The sequence below is a fragment of the Amphiura filiformis genome, chromosome 17 (genome assembly GCF_039555335.1).
Source record: "Amphiura filiformis chromosome 17, Afil_fr2py, whole genome shotgun sequence".
Lineage (NCBI taxonomy): Eukaryota > Metazoa > Echinodermata > Ophiuroidea > Amphilepidida > Amphiuridae > Amphiura > Amphiura filiformis.
The window spans coordinates 58633627-58656524 of NC_092644.1; the positions used below are offsets into that span (position 1 = coordinate 58633627).

General features: G+C 37.6%; 2 protein-coding genes across 2 annotated transcripts; one reads left to right on the forward strand and one right to left on the reverse strand.

Moving 5' to 3' along the window:
* Nucleotides 1-595: 595 nt before the first annotated feature.
* Nucleotides 596-1534, reverse strand: LOC140138058 (large ribosomal subunit protein uL29-like; the record flags this gene model as incomplete). Its single annotated transcript, XM_072159903.1, is given in 3 exon segments — nucleotides 596-829; nucleotides 832-992; nucleotides 1401-1534. Coding segments are annotated over 3 exon segments (363 nt in total), but the record flags the coding sequence as incomplete, so codon positions are not given.
* A 4988-nt stretch (nucleotides 1535-6522) lies between these two features.
* Nucleotides 6523-16905, forward strand: LOC140138059 (actin-related protein 2/3 complex subunit 5-like). The gene is made up of 4 exons (XM_072159904.1): nucleotides 6523-6789; nucleotides 11494-11566; nucleotides 12445-12621; nucleotides 13276-16905. Exons 1-4 carry the CDS (start codon nucleotides 6653-6655, stop codon nucleotides 13336-13338), a joined length of 450 nt encoding a protein of 149 aa, XP_072016005.1. The 5' UTR covers nucleotides 6523-6652; the 3' UTR covers nucleotides 13339-16905.
* The last annotated feature ends 5993 nt before the right edge of the window (nucleotides 16906-22898 follow it).

The window sequence follows — 22898 nt, forward strand, 5'->3', positions numbered from 1 at the left end:
CAACAAAATTGGAGCACTTTTCAATTTTGCTCCATGTGGTACCAAAATCAAGACGCATGACGTCACAATGTTACCTTTTTGCTCATAACTCCATAACCGTACATCGCAGATAGGCCAAACTGTACTTTTTTCTGAATCCTTATGACTAGGAGAACACATTGTTAGTGTTTTTGACCAAGTCCAAGCAATTTTGAACTTAACCTCTGTGTAAAAGTTCAATGTGGAACTCAATGGGGAATCAACTTCCAATAATTACAAAAAGGCCCCATTCTAAGGGGCGGACGACCTTTCAAGTAGGGTCGGTCGGGCAATCTTTTTTCTGGAGTCTAAAATAAGTAAATTACCCTAAAATTTCACCAAAATCTGACAAAGATTTTTTGCAAACATATTCTAAACATTTTCAGCCAAAATTATTACATTCTGGCCCCAGAACAGTTGATTTTTTTACCACAATAAAAAACAAATCTCCAAAACGCAGAGTCTGGGCCGGTCGGGCCCGTAGAACAGGGTTCTTTTTTGTCGCCTAATTCCAAAATTTTCTAGGGAAATCAAATGGTTACACAGAGAACAAAACATCACAGAAATCACAATTGGCTACAATTTCACATAGACCCTTTATTCAAGCATGAGCAAATTTGGCTGTTCTTTTCTTAAAGCATGTGTAGTCTGTAAGCAAATCAAAATTGGTTTTGACCACAGTGCCAAGTCCATACATCAAGTCTTCTTCAAAAGTCTCTGGAAAAAGTCTATTCTATATAAAGTTATTCCCTCACAGCATATTTGCGCTTTGGATACAGTCTCTCTTTTCGCCACTGCTTCTTGGTTTTAATTTCTTTTCACGTGGCGTCAGCGCTCTACGCATGGCCCTGGTCTTCTTTGGTCTCAGATCTAAAGGCTTGTATTTCTTGCCCTTGTAGAATTTGCGGAGATTCTCCTTCTGAGTTTGATGGATGACGGTCAGCACACGGGCAATACTCTTGCGGATCACACGGCTGTATCAAAGAGAGAACAAAATAAAATACCTGGGTAAGAGTAGGGAAATATATTTTGCATGCACAGGGGGAGACATCTATAACAGTATCACCTGTTTTACATACTTTCTTTCGAGAGCAAAATTAGTTACCCAGTAAAAACAAAATGTTTGTAAAAATGCTGTATTTTGGTATTGGGCAAAAATGTCATAATAACATCCCAAATGACATTTAAAGTCTTATATGAAGAGTTCTTTAGGTTTTGTTTCATATACAAAAACACTATAACACAATTGTCAAAATGTGATTGGTCCAAAATCAAATGAAAATGGCTCAAATATTGCAGACATATGATAGTGCTAAATTGCTAGTCACATCAATTTATCTGGAATCAAACCAAAAAAATCCATAAAACTATGTACAACTTACATCTTGGAGAGTTTAGAAGCCTGCCCACCAGTAACCTTGGCAACTCGGAGTTGGCCCAACTCTTGTTTCAGCTTCATCAGCTGTTCCTCCAACTCCTCCTTCTTCTTTCCACGCAACTTTCGTATGCCTTGATCTTACTCTGTGAATACAAAACATATGTATAGCAATTGATGTCAATGTGTAACAGTGAATAGTACAATGTAGGCTGTCATTCAACAAAACCTTATAAATATACATGATGCATTTCATTTGTAATTAAAACATCACAGTTCATCAAAAATTTTGTAATTACAGCAATTCACACATGTACAATGTATAATGCAGAATATTGAAATCACTCATGATTGGTTACCAATAATTATAATGAATGCATTCGACTATATTGCAGAATTCGACAACCTTTACAATTGAACAAGCAGTTAAAATGAGTAATTTAATATTCAACCATTCAGTATATTGACCCTTTTCTAAACCAATTTATGAGGAAAATATTTTGGTCAGTCTGATCGGCTATTTGTTTTGGATTGAGTTAATGACTTTAGAGGGTGCAGTATTTTTTAATTTCAGTTGAAATCTCGCATTTTTGGTCCAAAAAATGTTGTTCTTTTTCTATGCCTTAAGCTGAATTTATACTCGATCGCTTTTGCAGAAAAGCGATTCTCACGCATGATCAATCGATACATATCACTGACATAGAGGCAAAAGGATGTCGCTTTTGCAAGTTGAAGAAATCTCAACTTCAGAGCAATGACACTTGACACATGAATGCATTGCACCAATCATTTCCAACCAACTCATGAACTGGATCTTATTATTTTCCTAATTAATACGTTTCTTGATTACTAACTTTCGGTGATGAATTAATTAGATCTTTTCTTTTACACCACCCGAGCTATAAGGCTAAGAGGGTACTACACCCCTGTGGTAAATTTGTGACTATTTTTACATTTTTCTCAAAAAATAATAACACACTGGTAACAAAAGTTTTGTATATGGGCAAGGAATCCAATTACTACACTGAAATGTCAGTGTCTCAAGAAAAGCGGTTCAGTATATATGATAGGAAACGAGGTACATCCTAGCGGTACCTTATTTCTTATCATAAATAACAAACCACTTGTCTTGAGTCACTGAAATTCCAGTGTAGTAACTGGATTCCTTGCCCCTATAATATACATAAATTTTGTTACCACTGTGTTATTAGTTTTTGAGAAAAATGCAAAAATAGACACTAATTTATCGAGGGTGTAGTACCCCCTTAAAATTACAAATTTATCAAATTGAACTTTCGCATCATGGTTAACATGTTTTTAGCTCTACAATCATACCTTTTATTTCGTCGAACAAGCTTTATTTTGTTCCAAAGTCTACGTTTTTATCGCTATTTTTGACTTAAAGGTCCGTAACCCGATCGACAGCATCATCCCCCGATTTTTTCATTGTTGATGAGGTTTTGGTATCACATAATAGATACTATTTTTCTCATTACTATCCTGAAATTTGACGCTCCAAGTCGATGTATTTCCGGTGAAATCATGAATCACAGCGGTTTTTACAGGTATACCAGTTTGTAAACAATGGTAAATACTTTGGAATTCTGGGAGGGAATTATGAAGCGAAATATCAGTCACGGAAGGCGGTGCGCCGTATATAGTTATGAAAGCGGCAACGGTAAGCGTGGTGTGCTAAATAGCTCAATTGACTAGCGTTTGTTTTTTACCGAGAGGTACCGGTTCCAAACCGGTCTCGGAAGGGTTTTTTTTCCTCTCCATTTTTTACCAAAACTTTTTTATATTCATTTGAAATGTACATATTGCAAGGTGTAATATATTTTGTTTCCTTTTTTTTTTTTTTCTGAAGCAGTGCGAAAAAAAAAAAAAAATTTTCCGTTCAATACGGGCGGGCATTGTACAGCATGTCAGCATTCGTCATTGCCTGCCCAGAATGCAATTCACGTATACCAAGGTATTGGATTGCAAATTTGGCTATTTATTCACATTTACGCTGAAAATGCTCTAGTTTTTTCACAAAGCAGCATAAAGGAGGCGATATTTGATATTATTATGTAATTTTAAAGACAATCCATATCCAAAACCAATAGGGTTACCCCCTTTAAAGAGCTGAACATAAACCCGGTGAAGGCAAACTCCAACTTTCGTGTAGCACGTACGCTCGATGTAAGCTCATTTTGACGGTGAATGAATGACGCTCGCGTATCAAGTACTTCCAAGCGCGTGCTGTTTGACAGTTTATACTGCTTGACGCAATTCTGCATTTATTCAAGATGGCGAATTTCACGAAAAACGCTGTGTATTTTTCTTTAAAAAATTCCCTCATTTCACAACCATGCCACTTTCCACTCATGTGATCATTTTTTTATGTGACGGAGGTGATGCTGCTTTTATAAAGGCATGCTTCTTGTGCCAATATTTTTCAATTGTTTTTTGAGACAAAAACTTTTTAGCAATTCAAAAGCCGTTTTCACTTGTTTTCAAAAAGTTGTTTCGACCTTTTTTTACCCCATAATTTCCCTCATTTATCGAAGCCCTGCCCTCCTTCCAACATTTAACCTTGTCTTCTGAGTGTTTGGCAACTGTTTAACCTTTTAAAAGTAAACCTTAGTTTAATGCAAAGTAATAATTTAGTCCCTTAAAGGAGTATTTCGTGATCCTAGCATCCTCTTTTTATGACATTTTTCAGTACATATCCACGAAAAAAGCATATTCCCAAAATTTCAGTTGATTCCGATTTTGCGTTTGCGAGTTATGCATGATTATGTGTATTACACTGCTCCATAGACAATACGTTGTAATTTCGTTCTGGTGCACCAGAACGAAATTCAAATTTCGTGATATCTTTGCTAAACGAATTAATCTACAAGAAATATTTTGTACATAAACATTATGTAGCCAGAGTATTCCAGTGATATAAAAATCTCAACTTTTTTTTGACAAAAGTGGGGGGAGGAGGCTGTGGATCACGAAATGCCCCTTTAAGTATTATTCAGATTTCCAAATTACAAATTAACCACCGCGTATGTGCGCTACAAGCGTGTGCATATAGGACCATTATATATATATTCGTCTCAGGTGCCAAGTAGGCAAAACGTTGCATGCTTCACTGGCATGCGAATACAGCGTGTAGTACGTACACTTTTACTTTACACGGTGTGTCCATTGATCATGATCATAATTATGTACACCTTATTTTAGAAGATTACCATCATGATTTCAATTAAATAGGCAAACAATACTAAAGGAGCATTATTATTTTACACTTCTGTTGGTTTAAACAATGGATTGATTTAGTAAATAATGAGATGTTTATGGATTTTAACCACCCTTCCAATCGGTCTTACCATCTTGCTGTCGTGATGGGAGAGAAAAGGTCAATTTGAGAGCACAGCACTTCCGGGTTATAGACAAGTGTTGCTGTATTGAATGACCAAACTTATTAAATTCAGAGATTTTTCAGATTCGGGGACATGAAATTTTTCTGTGTTCAAGAACGAGTGTGAGGAAAAATTGTGCAAAAAAATTAATATCACCGCCCCCCCCGGCGCTCCCTAAGTCATTAAGGTCTTTTTAGGACAATTTTGGCAAAAACTGGTCCGAAACAAAGAAGATGTAAAATGTGTTGTTGTATTTTGATTGTTGGGTATAGAAAATATTTAGAAAATGGGTTTATTGGGTATAAAATTTATGAGGTCATAATAGCCCTTTTCAGAAAAAAGGGGGCTATCGGGTAGAAAATTCGACAAAAAAAATTGAGCACTCTTTTTTTTTCATACAAATTTGCTTTCATGTGGCATTTTAATAAATTGCAAAACTTTAGAAGAAAAAATGTGGTCGGTCGATAGTACCGGGTAGGCGATCCGTAACTTGGGGTCATTGGGTAGGGCTAAAATAAGGATGTCATAGGATATAATCGTAGAGAGAATATCGGTCCGACCATCAGACCCTGCCAACCGTGACTGACTACCATGCATATTCGGAATATGCATGGTAGTCAGTCACGGTTATGATATTCGGGCACTCAGTCAGGCAGAAAGACGGAGAGAAAGGCTGTTTTTGGACAGCGCAGGATCGGAGTGACGAAGAGCGCAAAAATTGGCCCTTTTTAGATTAAAATGGCAAAATATGATATTAATTTGGTCAGAAACACAAAACAAATCTTAAATATCGGGCGGCCACCTTCCCACAGGGGGCAAGACTTTTCACAGGGGGGCAGCTGTCCCCCCTTGCCCCTGGCTACACCACTGCAGCGCAGCTCCCAAAGACAAGTTCATCGCACCAAAACAGAGCTGTGAAAGGCCCTTGATTTTGATAATTTCAGCTCTAAAGACCCCTCATTTGCTCACTCCTCACATTTCTGGTTTTTCCAGGCGATTTTCAACCTGACTCTCCCGAGTTGTAGCTCCAGACAGACCCTCTTTTCAGATAGCTTCCCAAAAGCATCATTAGGCCTAATACCCACCAAAAAATTGTTGTGCCGCATGCATGGCAGTAAACATACGGTACAAAGTCTATACAATGTGTGCCCCGGGTGTGTGCCCGGCTACTCTTCACTTGCGTGGCGTTTTTTTTTTAGCTAACAGTTTTCAGAGAGTGGGCAAAAATGGGAAAAACAACTTTCAAGGGGGACAAACTTGATGAAAATGGTTTTGGCTTATAATTTCAGGGCGGCAAGCATTAAAGGAGGATTTCGTGATCCTAGCATCCTCTTTTTATGACATTTTTCAGTAGATATCCACGAAAAAAGCTTATTTCCAAAATTTCAGTTGATTCCGATTTTGCGTTTGCGAGTTATGCATGATTATGTGTATTACACTGCTCCATAGACAATGTGTTGTAATTTCGTTCTGGTGCACCAGAACGAAATTCAAAATTTGGCGATATTTTTGCTAAACGAATTAATCTGCAAGAAATATTTGATACATAAACATTATGTAGCCAGAGGTATCCAGTGGTGTAAAAATCTCAACTTTTTTTGGGAAAAGTGGGGGATGAGGCTGTGGATCACGAAATGCCCCTTTAAGAGGGGCAACTTTTCACCATGCCAGTTGGCTACGCCACATAAAATTGTTGGATTTCATATGCATAAACCTAGTGACATATTACAATGGAACGGCAACACCACGGAAGTAGGAACAGGAAGTAGAAAAGTCCTGCACAGGTGTGAAAATTGAACGTCGTGTATTTACGAAGGGGTGTTGGTTGTTTTATGTCTGAAAATCCACACATTTAGTGAAAATGTCGAAAAACACAGGAGCCTCAAGATTTAGGAAAGTGAATGTTGATGAATATGATGAGAATAATTTCCAAGATGAACAAGAAGAAGTAGTAGTCGCGGGACCAGACGAGAAAGAAGTCAACGATCTCCTGTCAATATATCCTTTTACAATTGTATTCTTCGTGAATCATGTTTCCATGTTTCATGTTGATTTTTAAGCTTACTCGAGGTCCAGTCTCGAGAGTCGAGATATTCTTGAAGTTGATGATAACAACTTACTGTTTTATACTTTTGTGCGCTATTTAGCACTATAACCTTTCTGTTTAAACGCTCAAGACTGTCATGACTGTAAACTAAAGTTTACATGTCAGGTTCGTTAGACGTTAAAAAACAAAGTATACTACATGTATAGCTATAATAAAATTAGGCAATTCTTGGCCAAACTGGAACATCCGCGTTGCGTCCATGTAGTGTACTAAGCGTGTACGCACTACGCAGTGTAAGGCGCGTGTATACTTTCTTCTGTACCGCGCTATATTCGCGTGTGTTTATCGCGGAGCCACTAGCGTTCAAAGTGTTCCAGTTTGGCCAAGAATTACTCAATTTGATTATAGTGACTGTCTTAGTCACTGAAGTTGTAGTAACTACAAATTTCAAACGTTTGAGGACTTGTTCTCAAGTTGTATAGCTAAAATAAATAGTTTCTCGATCATGAGAGCTCAATAGGCACGCAATGACAATTGCGTCGTCGTACAGCGCCTACCACACACGCTTTGGGTAGCGCTGCATTTCCTGTGTGCGTGCACAATCGATGAAAAGGGGTATAATCCTTCTTGTCTTCCATGAGCAACCGCGTCATATCGGGTATAATCTTCCTTCCAGGAGCAACCACTGTGCATAATTGACGGGCTATTCCATTGCTCGTAATAGGGTAGTGTATTTTAGCAGGGCAATGATGGATGGTGCACGCGCGCGGTTGCACGATGTACAAGGTAGACTTTCGCCAAGACTTGGCATGTTGTTGTTGGTGTAGGGGTGTGTAGGTGTGTGTGTTGGGGGGGGCGTGTTTAATAATAGGGATTATTTATAATAGTTTTTAATATTGGAAGAACGTTTTAAACTTTAATTAAAGGCATCATATACGATTTTATACTATTTTAGATTTTCAATTAATAACAAAATAATAAAATAGCATTTAAAAATTATATTAATAGGTCTATTTAAACTATACAGGAAAGGGTTATGATATAGCATTCGAGATCTGACTTAATTGTGTTTGGTGGCCATGGGAGTTCAAATATGTTATTTAGGTGGTCACTTTTAACATGTCAGTTTCTCTATTTATGACAGTGATCGCACGCCATGGAAACAATTAAAAAATGGCAAACTTTCCGATAAAAATTTGGGAAGCAAATTAATTTAAACAAAAATAAACAAAAACAATCTTTCTTAAACCAAATTTTCATGAAATTGAGTGCCATCAATAAACCAAAATGCATCCCGAATCTGTCGCACATTCACTCGGTCGGACATCCGGGAACATTGTCCCCTTCGTCCCCTTTGCACAAGCGCGCCCATAGCAACCAGCTCGAGAAAGGGGAACTGCACATGCGCTGCACATGCGCACACTGGTTTTACAAGGCTATTTCCCCTTTGTGACGTCAGCCCACGGTTCGATTTAGAGGGGTTTTACATGCACAAATGCATGTAACTTTGGCTCTGTGCATGTAGAATTTTGCCTGTGCATGCAAAATTTTGTGTTATTTGGCCCATTTTGAGGGAAAAATCGGAGTTGTGCATGTACATTTTATTTTCTAAATCGAACCCTGCGTCAGCCCGACCAAGAGAATCCCCGTAGTAGGCCTAGCCTCCCCCGTTGCCCTAAATTAGACGTGTATAATATAACCGCCACGAGTATTTTTTTTACCTGTAGACAAGCTCACCCCTAGAGTCGCAATAGTTCTAGCCCAGATAGCTTTTAACTCACGCCTACTAATAACGTACTTTCACCAAGTGATGGCGCTATAAAGTTTACCACGGAAGCTGTTTGGTTTACCGTGGAAGAAGATTATACCATATGCAATCGATCGCGCTATCACTAATTTCCACTAAACTTGCGACATTACGCAGTGCACGCAGTACATTCATATACTCTCATGATCGAGAAATTATTATTTTAGCTATAGTAGGTGCCATAGGGTGTCTTCAGTGTTAATTGTTTTCATTATAATAATATTGACAATAATTAACAGCCTGTTTGACCTCTCCATATATTCATACATTGCTCACCTGTGTTTTCACATCAAAAAAGCTCAATTCCTCGAAAGAAACAATGTATAGACTAGAGTATCATACACAGTCACATTAACAGAGCAAAAGACTGCCGTACTTCTCTGGAAGCTAGTGTAAAAGCCACAATTTCTCTGTGTTACAAAATTTAAAATCTACAGTGTGTTCCAAATTAGACAATTTCAGTGGTTTTCCACTATAAAGCACTGAAAAGTGAAAACAAACATATTTTAATAACAGTGTAGGCCTACTTAGTTATTCACATACCTTTTTACTATAGTGTCCCCTCAACATCGCCATTAATATTGAGCATCATCAATGGTTGATTACTTAGAGGTTAATAACTGCGCATCGGTTATTTGGAGGGCATTGTGAAAAATCTAAACATTTTGCCTTTGGAACCGAGGAATATCCCGAGGGGCACAGCCCCGAGGGATATTCCAAGGTCCAAAGCAAAATGTTTAGATTTTTCACAATGCCCTACATATAATCGATGCAAAGTTATTAACCTCATTCATAACCGTCACTTTGATCTTTTAACTTTACAAAATAACACAAAATTTTCCTCAAAAGTTTGTAAAAATAAACAATTTTTACATCTTCCCATACTCGGCAGTGGGGTTTGACTCCCACCCTTTTTATTTTACCCCCACCCTTTTTATTGAGGCACCCTTTATACTGAAAATTCCTGACCCCCACGCTTTTTACTGAGGCACCCTTTATACTGAAAATTCTTGACCCCCACCACTTTTTGCTTTTTCCGCTATTTGTAAACTGACAAAGTCGCACGCAATTTGGTTCGAAGTATCAAGTACGCCGAATTCTGCACCTATTTCACATGTGCGAGTCCGATGTTTTTCTCTCCAATAAGTTAATTGATACATTACGTGAACAATGCAAATTATATGTGAAAAACTACTACTGCACTGTAAAATAAGCATTTTAATGAAGGGGACTGTACTTTTATGGTGTTCAAATGTTGTTCTTGTCATGAAACTTGACGTACGCTGTGTTCAGCGACTATATCCTACTTCTTCCGTGCTGCTTCGCTCAATCAATTATGCATGTTAATGACGTCACTCATATACGATCAATGTAAAGAAAAATAACACGTCATGGAAAATCGGACATTTGCATATGACGTAGGTGTTTTGGCAGCGCTTCCGGGGGGGAGGATATTGTGTACATTGCACTGGATTCACGTAAACAAGCGCGAGCCTGCATCAAATGGAATTTTATCTTGCGACATAGTGTGCAAGTTTTGGCGATTTTTCTTGGAACTATGATTATTTTATCATTCAATAAAAATATACTGTAAGTTGGAAGAAGCCCCACGCTTTTTATTTTAATCCCACGCTTTATATCAGTCCACGCTTTTTACCCAAAAAGTTTAAACCCCCACGCTTTCACCAATTTTCAGAATTTCGAACCGGCACGCATTATAAAGCGTGGACTGCCGAGTGTGTTCCCTTTCCCAAAATCGATCAGGCTAAAACAAAACGACCAATAACAAAAGTGCGTATCAGAATCTGTGCAAATATGGTAGCGCGCAACCCAAATCCGGCAGCCAGCGCGCGCGCAGTCCGTTGGACCCACAATACCGCGCACGCAGAAGTCAATTGTGTGCGACATTGGAACAATTACGCATTTTGCGGTCAATTGTGAGATATTAATGACCTCGATTTGCGTTGGCGGTTTCACAAATAATAAAATATGATTGGATCGCACGCATCGCGTTTATTAATGAGGTTATGAATGCTAAATAATCACTTTTCTTTGTTTTAATTTGCAAATCAACACAAAAGTTAGACATTTAATACAGTTTTTCACTATTTGCAGCATTTTGAACTTTCCGTGAGCAAACCCCGAATTTTGTAAATTTTTCTGTTTTTCCGTATTCCAGAGAAATCATAGCTTTAACTCTGTGTCGACTCGTCAGAGACAATACGAGTCTGACTGATACCTGTTGAATTTTTTTTTCACTTTAACACTGTTGTGTTGTATTTGCCTCAAATTTTTCAAGTGGGCCTTAACAAAAAATATTGATGAGTTTCCTGTCACCTGAATGACCCTTCTCAACCCATTTTTGAGTGCTAGCAAGGCTGCTACAGTGAGTGCTACTATTAATGCTGGGACAAAAATATTTGTAGGATTCGACTGACCGGCTAAAATAAACTAAAAAAATACATGAAAGGCAATGAAAGTTGTTCCTGTCACATATTTTTTCTCAAGTGATGAGGCAACTGTTTCATTATTCCCCGGGCATTATTCCTTATTTTTCCCTTCTTTCCTTGCTCATGAACATGAGGTTGCATGAACCTGGATTTACTCAAGAAGTCTCTTGCTTCCCCCAGATATTCTCCTAAACTGATTTCTGTGAATCTAAAGAGATTATTTGAGTCTGCACAATAAGTATATGGATACAAAAGTGGAATCCAAAGATTCTCAAAAATGCTGTTGCCAAAATCCAACTCGCAACTCATAAGGTGAAATAAAATTCATTCTACCTGCATATTATTACAGTAATTATTCTGTTGTAGAAAGAAAATTGTTCCTTAACTCACTTCTTCACAGGCAAACATGCAGATGCACTTAATGCTGTGTTAAAAAATCCCCCACTGGGGTCTAAGAACCAAGCAGTTAAGGTAGGTTCCATTGGTTGGTTTAACACATTACTTACTACCTCATAATTGGGCCCATAGCCCCATAGCCAGGTTTTATTGTGTTTGTGCGTTTTATTAATGTTTTCTACCAACATTTTGTAAATGTAATTAGGGCCCCTCCCCTAATAAGCAACCCATACATAATTTTTCCAGTGACAACTGTCCAAGCACCTGTTTCAATGCACCCTGTACAACTAAATGCCACAAATGTTTGAATAAAATAGCCTCCTAATTTCCTAAACATTCATGCATTACTCGCAAATGCAAAATAGGAATCGACTGAAATTTTGAAGCTTTTTTGTGGATATCTACTGAAAAATGTCATAAAAAGAGGATGCTAGGATCACAAAATCCTCCTTTAAAAAATGTAAATTACATTTTCAAAGAAACTATTTTGTTTCGTTAACTTTCCTATAGGTTACATAATATTGTTATATTAGTTCATAAACTCTAAAAATACTGTCAAAAGTTGGAGTTAAACAAAATCTTGATAATTAAAAAGTTTTTTTGGCATTCCCTCAATATATGTGATGCGATCAAGCAATATCAGTCGGAACTCAGAAATATTAATATTCAGTTTCTATATAGGACAGTAAAAAGTATTTACAAAGCTGCATTTTGTAGAAATCCCACTGAAATTGAACAACTAGTTCCAAAGATATGAGCATTTAAAGAGTTTCCAGAACAACAGGAAACTAAAGGAAATATTTCCTTTGTTTGCTATATCTCAAAATCAATATTTCCGAGTTCCAACTGATTTTGCTTGATCGCATGTAAGCCCTATAGTATTCTTATTTTCGTTACTATTGCATACAGTGCACAGGATATGGTTATTTACTATCTCATTATTCTCTTTACAGGATAAAGCTTTGAAACTTGTTTTAAGGGTGCTAACATCTTTCAAACCTAGTGAAATAGAGAAGTCAGTGGATGCTTTAGACAAAGATGCTATTGATGTGTTAATGAAGTATATCTATAAAGGATTTGCAGTTCCATCAGACAACAGCAGCGCTATCCTACTTTCATGGCATGAAAAGGTAAGTGAAACAACACATCATATTCGGTTCTATCCCCTGGGTTTAGAACAAAAAATCCCAGAAAATCAAACTGTTTGGGGAACATATTGTCACAATTATTTAGGCAAATTTGTATTTTTCTGCCCACCCCCGACAAAAATCCATCACCAAAACCATTTTCTTTGGCGATGTATTTACCAGTACTGTCTGTAATAGACACTCCTCTCCCCCATTTTTTTTTCAATGAAAATGTGACCATAATGAAAACATTTCTATGCCATATCATGTGAATATTCATTTAAAATTGGAATACATTGCTGGCCATCATAATTGCTAAATTACATGGACAAAACATATTGTTATAAAACATAAACATAACTTTAAACTTACATCCAATTCATTGCCAACTTATGGTAAAATTTCACTCATGCACTATTATTGTCATGTGTAGTTGGTAAAGTTATCATTTGAGTAGGTAATATGCATAAAGTGATGATGCATAATATATTTTTTCCATAGTGTTAAAGTTGTGAGGGATGGCACCTTGAGTCCCTTCGACTCTGATCTGCTCCACGTGCCCCTCAATCAGGCGCTGTACTTACTCAATCAAATGACTCACTCTATGCCACTAAATTCTCAAGTTGATTTTCTTGTTTTCTGTTTTCCATTTTGCAGGCATATGCATCTGGTGGTCTTGGATCAATTGTCAGAGTACTGACGGACAGAAAGACAGTGTAATAATAATATACAGTTTTATAGAGCAAATATTATCTGAACAATTATTATCTTCCAAATATATTATTTTCACAAGTAAGGGGTCAGTACACTGAAAAAAGTTTATTGACCAGAGTAACAGCAATTACCAGAATGTCTGACCAGTTAGGATGCTTACCCATTAGATACAAGGTAGTGATGCATCAGCAACTGATGATGCAACATTAGTCTGCGATTGCCATTTGAATGCACTTGTGCTTCAATGGCATCACTAGCCTATTTATCGTGGCTCTTGAAGTTGGTCAGAAATTCTTGTAAACTCCTCAAGCATGCAGCTTTTGAAATGTAAAATGACAGCACAACGTTATTTAACATTGTTAAATATATTCTTGCAAAGTAAATTTAAGATACATTTATTGCTTTGGTATAATGCTTACCAAATTTGTGACCTGAGCTGATTCAGTCAAATATTGGCAATGATCACATTGAAATAGAAGTAAAAATATATGAGAGCATTAACATAAAAAAAATGTCCGCTAACAAGTGTCGACTAATAACCACAATATGCTAGACATTTAAGGTTATTAACATATTTAGAATACGAGTGTCAACTTAATTTCAACTTTTGGTTAGGTTTTCTATTAATACGAGACAGAAAAGATTAAGAAATTTCCAATATAAATGTTGGTCATTGGATGGCCAGATTTGTTTCAGTATACCCAATGACCAAATTTGTTTCTTGGAGAATTTGTACAATCAGTTGCTAAAGTTTGTTCAGCTTATATAAGGCAGAAATTATTCGGCTTTTGTTACTGTGTGCGTCAATAAAGTCCCAACTCACGCTTACGTAAATTCACATAAGTGTGCGCTAGTCACGCATTACGCAACGCACAACTAGCGTTAAAACTAGCGTTAGCATTGCGCCCAACTGCGCACATGCCATTCTATATCAATACACAGAGTCTTTTATTTTTCCGCCTTATATAAGCCAAACAAACTTTAGTACATAGTAAACAAACTTTAATACGTAGTAATAGTAGCAAGGCTAATTGATACCATTTTTGGTCTTGGTGAGTCAGTGACGACAAAGCGATGTGGCAGCTGTTTTGTGCTTGCAGTTTGAAGCTGCACCCAATAATATACACACTCACATCGCTGATTCACCAAGTTGAAAAATTGTATAGATGATGATCATTCCTTCCTGTGGTAGAAATTGACCTTTTCGGTAAACCCCATAAGCCTTTGCGAGTACATCTGAGAACTCGTCATTTGACGTCACGCCGACTTGAAATGCGCAGTGACGATGTTCGATAAACGATGTGCGCATTGGCGAGATCGGCGTGACGTCAAATGACGAAGTTCTTAGGTGTACTCGCAAATGCTTATGGGATTTACCGAAAAGGTCAATTGGGAGTCAAATGGGGCTCTTACTGACATTCCCAACACCATTAAGAGCATTAAGCGCATGCCAGTCGATAATCTGACATGATACATGTATACTGAAAACACCAAAGGTCTACTGTTTTTGTACTCCATATTTTTGCCTTCATCTCAAGTTTAAATTTGCCGCCTTTGTAGCTCCCATGGATGCTGGACCAGATTGTGTCATATACATGTATTGGCATTCAGTAAGAGCCCTTAATAGTACTGATTTATGAAGTATAACATAATTTATTATTTTTTGGGTGAAAACAATTATTCCATTCTGTCAAATCATACACACGGATTGTGGGATTTTCTACTGGGAGTCAATTATACCAAAATTCCTTCCCACCACAATGCAATATCCCTATTGTATAACAAAGATGGAATAACATGTAATGCAATATGCCTATTTATTACCTTGTGGGGTTGAATTTCAGCTCAAATAGACTTCCAGTAGAGAAAACCTCAAATCTTTAATCTGCATGCCCCTAAAGCACAAATCATATCATTATTGAGCTTACCTGACAAGAATCAGTTTTTGTTGGGATTAAAAATTTCAAAGTAAATAATAATGTTTGAAACACTATTGGTATTGGATTAATCTCATATATATAATGCTGTCTGTCATATATACATTGTATAAGTCATCTTTTATACTACAAGAAACTGTAAATAGTATAGTCATTTAGACTTTGATATTGGGAAGTGCTTTCATATTTTGTAGCTGGTGATAACCATGAATTTATTGCTTCATCAACTCTACTTAATATTAAAATATTCATTTTAAATTTCTTGGAGGAGAATGCTTAGTGTGCCGATTGCATAATCACATTATACAACCACAGATGAATCTGTAGCTGAAAGAGATTAGACTTGAATCCTGACACCACCATGTTTGCATGTTGTCACTCTCAGGTGATTTCACCATGCACCCACCAAACTTGGACATAAAAAGCTTGTTTGCGTTCCGTGTACTACATGCGCAAAAAAAACCGCTCAAGCTGAAAGACGGAAACTGTTTTGATTCAAATATGGCAGATTTACCATGTAGCGTTTTTGATTCACGGGTCTATTCGGAGTCTGGTCTCTTAAAGAAGTATAATCTCGTTATTGTATATATCAGAACTGTTTATGTTCCATGTGACAGGTCATATCCAATGGGGGCATTAGTCAACGATGCGCCTATATTCATCAGGGCTTGCCAAATATCTTGAATGATGAATCCATTCATAAAGTTTGTACCAATGGAAGGGATTGAGTCTCATTTCTACAAAGACGTCTAGTAGTACTAATAATGCACTGGGGAAACATCAAAATGATAACACCAAAGGTTATAAATTATAATCCCCTTCCTACTGGGTTGGCTGCTTTAAATTTAAATAGCTATTGTATTGGCACTATTATTCAACAGGGGTTGAGTATTAAATAATGCAGGTGTGCTACAAACTGCTCTGCTGAATTTGTTTTAGGAGTGCTGTTAAGGAGTCTGATTTAATTAAACTAAAATATCCTTTCTACATTTTCAGGTGTTATAAATCACACTCCATGGGATCATTTCAGGCATCCAGTAGCACTTGGATATCATAAACTCAACCCCAAATTGACAATCAGTTGAACTCCATACATCCCATATTGAAGACATGACCACAGGGGGTGGGAATTTCAAACAGGGTTACCTGAATGGGCGACTATTTGAAATATCTACCTCAGTGTGGGAGATAAAAGTCAATTCTTCCATAGTGGGTGTTTGGATTTCAATAATAATAATAATGGAATACATGTAGCTCCAATGTGAACAACCCAGATTGTTAAGTATGATGGTACAAATTTTGAGCATTATGGTACAAGTTTGAGCCACTACAGTGTCAATTTCTGTTCTTGGGGGAAAACTTGAGCTAGCTTCAAATTCCCCTGGACAAGTAACATTGCTGCTAATGGTCCCATATGAACTTCTGAAGCATGATTAGCTGATCCTGGCTGTGATGGTCATTCTATATATAGGCTGCATCTCTGAATGAAGACATAATATTTCACTATTTTGTAGGACACATGTGCTGGGCAGAGTATGGGAAGTCATTATGGACTTCTTTATTGATAATCTAGTAGTTGTTGCAAACTAATTTAAAAGCACTGGTCAAATAAAATATATTGTACAAATGATAAAAATGTGTTGTCTGTTTTACCATTTTTTTAAATCGTATGAACATGAACCTTCTTGTTTGGCTGAAAATTTATAGAGAGATATCTGACAGTGAAAAGTATCATTTTATGGAAAAGAAATACAAGTCTTTATTTTATGGAAATGTTACAATATTTCTTTAATAGGCATGTTCCCTTTTAGTTGCTAAAAATCAAGTGTTTTGTTTTGCCTGTTCTTGGTCATCGTAAAATATATACGTGTAGTTCACAAAACTTGATTTTAAAGCCCATTCAGTGCTCATCCGGACGATCGTAAAAATCATCAAAATTTAGATTTTGGTACCTTTGTTATTGTCATTGATGTGCTAACCTATGTGCCAACATAGCCTGCCAGTGGTTCAGCCGAAAGCCGTGTATTTAAACATCTCAAAAAAGGAACTACCCCCCCCCCTTTAACTAATGGCCATTATTCAAAAACGGGCTATTTTATTACAAATCTGTAAAATGCGTTGGAAGCAGAATTTATATCTGCGCATTTTGACACCTCATTTGATACGATAGCCCAGAAAACAAAACACTGGTCAATTTAATGTAACGAGGTCCAGATTTGAAAGTTGCACTTACAACGATACAAAAACACTCAAATATCATTGCACAGATTTCCTTCCATTATACTGAATACAAATCAAGAGAATTTACTGCAACTTTCAAATATTGGGTTACATTGATTTAAATGTACGCTGTGACGTCAATATTTAGACAATTGATACAAATGAGGTTTCAAAATGCGCAGAAATAAATTCTGTTTCCAACGCATTTTACAGATTTGTAATACAATCGTCCGTTTTTGAATAATGGCCATTATTTAAGGGGTGTTAGTTACTTTTTTTGAGATGATTATTACCGAATGAACTTCATTGAAAGAAAATAATTCTTACATTACAACTACAAATAGGGATAACCATCAAAATTTCATGTTGACCCTATTGCTACAAAAGATTGTTTTCTGAGTAGAACTAATCAACAGAAGTATTTTGGTGGTTAAATGGTCAAAATCGGTCAAAAACTTTTCGAAATATGAATTATCAAAGTTTCCCATTCTGACCGGTCATTGGAACGAAATAAAATGACAAGGTCCAAAAATAGCAGTTGGGAGCAAAATTGGCATAAGCATATATTTACCTTTATATATTTCTTTATTTTAACATATTTGCAAACATGAAACAAGCATATTGTGAAAGTATCAAAGGGTTTCTTATGAAATGGCACTTAACTAGTCACTGGCATAACTTATTTTTTCAAACCAAGGCATTGAAATCATGCATTTAGAGGACATTTGCCAAAAATCATCCAAGATAGCCGATATGGCACAAAATCAAAATTGCACTAAGTAGGTGAACTTTTTTTTTTCACAACCAAGAATTTCAATGTTATTGGGTTTAATATGACCAATTAGTAGGTGTATGTAAACAAAATCTTAAGTTTTGAAGGTCATTGACTCATTCACAACAATAGAGATTATCCTCATCATGCTCATGTGTATTCCTGTAGTATTCCTCATTCAAACCAAAGTAGCACTCAATACATTATGAGTATCTTTGTTCAAACCAATTCAATGCTTGACCTCGGAGTTACCTGCATGACTATCGCGGGCTATTTTGAAACAGTTATGGTTGCACATTCAGGTACTTCTTTTGAAAGTCCTAAACAAGGTATAGCCAGCAGCAAGTTGTAGATGTTATAGGCCTAAATATAAGAAAACGTTTAGGGTTAAGATCAGGTGAACAATACATCGAATGAGCACGAAACTTCACATTTATGTTCAGAAAGGTGTCTTCTTAACATGATTTGAAAGGAATATAAAAATTCCAAAGGGAAGCTGGTGATTTAATTTGTAACTCGAGATCTACTTGTTCAATTTTTTAACCTTTTTACAGAGGGTATGATAGAGGTATTACTGGCAACTCTGCCAAATTACAGCTCAGTAGGCCACGTTTTTCACCTGATCTTACTGATTTGAATATTTTGTGCCATTCTTGAGCAGTGCTAAACTCAGCCAATGGCAATTAAGCGCACTGTGGCGATGGACCAATTTTGACTCGCACTTACAGAAAAACAAAATAAGTTATGTTGCTGTAATTTGCAAGATAGTTTCAAAATATAATTGGCAGTAACTTCCCCAAATTTTACAGAAAAATATTGAAAAATAAAAGAATGAGATCAATTTAGAAATGTATGTGCAAGCAGTGCACAGTTGAGCTCCCTGCATGTCTATGGGAGTGTTCTAATCAAGTTGATGGTTCATTGGTCATCCCTACTACAAAGTCCTATCACTAAAAAGACCTTGGCAAATCGACAAGTGTCAAGCTCCAATAAATGAATAAATGTTTATGTACAGCTCAATAAATTTTGGAAAGCAATTTGCCGAAGAAGAAAAAACACAATTGAACAAGAACCGTAGTCTCCAGTCCACAGCAACCAAATTGGTTCCGCTCCCTCCATACAAACGTAACCAAAATTTCTACTCCAACTTCCGAATAAAAGCCCCATCTTACGCATTGAGCATTGGGTTTTTGATTTTGAGGGCATTGAGGCCGTTGATCTTTCTGATTTGGCTGACTCCGGGGGCTGACTTTCATCAAAGTCAGTTGATGGTGACAATCCTATCTCACCCATTCAAAGACGGCGTGGGTATGGAGGTATTGCGATATTGCATAATGATCTTCAAAGTCGCGTCGAAAATCTGCATCAATGTCTATATGCCATGCCGTGGTTATTCATTTTCACTGTGAGAATGAATAACCACGGCATGGCATATAGACATTGATGATGCAGATTTTCGCATCATTGGCAGCAATAGAGAATCTCACTTCAAGAATACGAAGATGTTTTGGACCAGATTGCTGTAATTGTGATCAAAGTCCAGAGTGATCACAGGATCATCGTATGTGGCGATTTGAATGCTTGCCCGCTCGATCCCCTTGTCACAGTTCTAGACAGAGCTCTACAACGCTTTTGCAAGTTGGTCATCCCTAACTCCTACTACAGAGGTACAGCGGTCCCGGACAGCGGTCCGTCGTTTGTGCATGGTGGTGGTATGTGATTATCGACAATTGATCGTTTTGTGACCTCCTCTGTTCTAAGCAGTTGCTTTGGGAGTGTTCGAGTTGAAGATGTGGCTATTGATACATCTGATCATAAACTCTTAATTGCCGAGCTGAAGTTTAAGATTGATATTAGAAGGGTAAGGAAGGGCGAACGGTGCGAGATGGTTTCCACAAGTCTTCAACCCAATTGGAAGAAAGCAAACCTGTCTGGGTATATATATGCAATTATTCAGAAACATAATAACTTCCAACTGTTTACAGAGGATCGAGGATAACCCCGCTGCATATGTAATTGATTGCCTGTTTAAAATAGCTTAAAATCATTGACCGTGCTGTCAAAGCCCACATCCCTGTCAAGAAACCGTGTAAGAAAAGGGTCAGACCGCGGAGCATTGCCCACGCAGTCAAAAGAGCTAAGAATGCACACGCCAACGTTAAGGAATCTGGACTTCCTTTGGGATAAAGATCATCCTGCAGTAATCTTCAACAAGTTCTGCAAGAAGGAATTGAAAAGAACTCAAAGGCAAGAGGCTGCTAGTCAGAGGGAAACCGAATATTCGGCACTCATGGAAGCACATGAGGAGGACTAGACTGGCCCCAGTCTCGGTTCGGTTCCATCTCTGGATAATGTAACAATAAATAATTACGTAATGCCCTATGAAAAGAAATGCCAACTCCCCCCCTTATTTTCTTCAATGCCAAAAACCCATTCCTCTTCATCCACAAATCGACGCCACTAATTACACCCACCACAGTCAACCATGCAGCAATATAGAAATATACTCGTATTATAAGTGAACGCGAAAGTCCATTGAGCGCTGATTTGATTTTTAATGCTATGTAATCTATATTACCAGTCGTTCTCCACGGACCCGAGGGAGGGTCTAGAGGAGGACACACAGCTTTTTTACAAACTCATCAGAACACAGAGGAAATCAACACGTGTGAAGAACTGATGGTGGGAGATACATTGATTTCAGACAAGAATGACATCCGTGATGCTTGGTCCGTGGTCTGATTATTTTGAAGGATTATCTGCACCAACTGAAGACCCAACTTTTGACAACAAATACAAAGGTATGGTTGACGAAGATATTTCAATAATTAGAGAAAATCTGGAGTACATCGACTCATCTTATGACACCACATCTCCAGAAATCCGTGAGGCAATGAAGAAGTTAAATCGCGGCAAAGAATTGGACAAAATAATTATGTCTGCTGCTGAACACGCCATTATGCTTCAGACATTTTGGCTCATAGCTCCTTTGTTCACTAGTCTTAGTCCTAAGGGAAGACCGTGTTCCAGAAGTGCAAATGGAAGGCTTCATTATTCCTCTACCCAAAAAGGACGTTATAGACTCAAGGATAATTACAGAGGCATTACTATTACCAATGTTCTGGGGAAGCTGCTTGAACATATTCTTTGAAACGTATCCGGTCAACGCTTGACTCTCAACAATCCCATCTTAAGATGGGATTTACCAGAGGTCTGTCATCTACAAATGCTGCCCTTCTGGTTTCAGAATTGGTCAATGAGGCAAAAGACAACCGTAAGGAATTATACTTGGCATCCTTGGATGTGAAGAAAGCGTTTAATATGGTGTATCATAATTGTCTTAAGCGGAACTCTTTCTGGCTGATATTGAACAGCTTTGAACCGGGAACATGGAAACTGATTGATTCGTGGTATAACCTACAGTGCAGTTCGGGTAGAAGGAGAAATGTCAAAAGTATTCAAGATCGACAAGGGTGTTCGTCAAGGTGGTATCGTAATTCGTATATCGTTTCCACACCATGTACAAGAGTTCTATTAATGACCTGCTGCTGAATCTTGAAGAGGAAAGTATAGGCTCTCACATTGCAGGGACTTATATCTTGGAGCACATTAATTTAGCTGCAGATAATGCAACTGATTTGCAGAATGTTGAGTATGGTAGAAAAATATGCTGCCAATGAAAGATATGCCATCCATCCTACTAAGAGTGCTGTGCTTGTCTATAACTTTACACTCCAAGTGAAGTCCTTCAAGAAATTAACCCTTTCTCTATGATTGTAATCCTCTGCAGATGTCGTCATCATGCACACACTTGGGGCTTCTGCAGAATAGAGAACAGAATCATGATGGCCAAACGAACTACGTATCCCATGATGGGCACGGGTTCGCATGGTTATAATGATGTCAACCCATGTCTTTCATCAAAACTGTTGTCAGCATAATAGCCTATCTATCCCAGATATCTCTCGGTATGCCTCAGACAAGAAAAAATTAATCAGCTCAACAAAATGGCAAGAAAATTCTCAAATCCATCCAGCATCTGCCTGATAGGACAGCCGATGAAGCTGTTTATTTGCTCTTGGGTGAAGTCCTAATTCAGGCTTGGATGGAGTGAAAAGCTCTCAGTATCGCCAGAAATGGTGGTGTAAGTATCGCCAGAAATGGTGGCATAGAAAGAGAATTGGCACTGAGGCAGCTTATAGATTCAAGAAGAATTCATCTAGTAGCTGGTTTGTTCAGAGTGACCACATATTGTCCAAATATGGTTTGAGAAATGCTATTCAAGTAATCTTGGATCCACCTGGTACAGACGCCTGGAAAAGAGAAATCGATGACGCCATCTGGCATTTTTGGCACACTTGATGGAGTGAATCTGCCGCACACAAGTCATCCATGAGATATATGAATGTCGGTATAGACAGTAGAAGACCTCATTATGGAGTTCAGTGCAACTGGCGCCAACCGAATCCGAGAGATGTCAAAGCTGCATGTGTCAAGGCGAAGTTGCTTACTGGAACTTATACTCTACAGTCAAACCGTGCCAGGTTCAACCAATATGAACTCAATCCTACTTGTACTCTTTGCAACCTGAAACAAGAGAACACTTCTTGATCAGATGTGAATCCATGAGCTTCCAT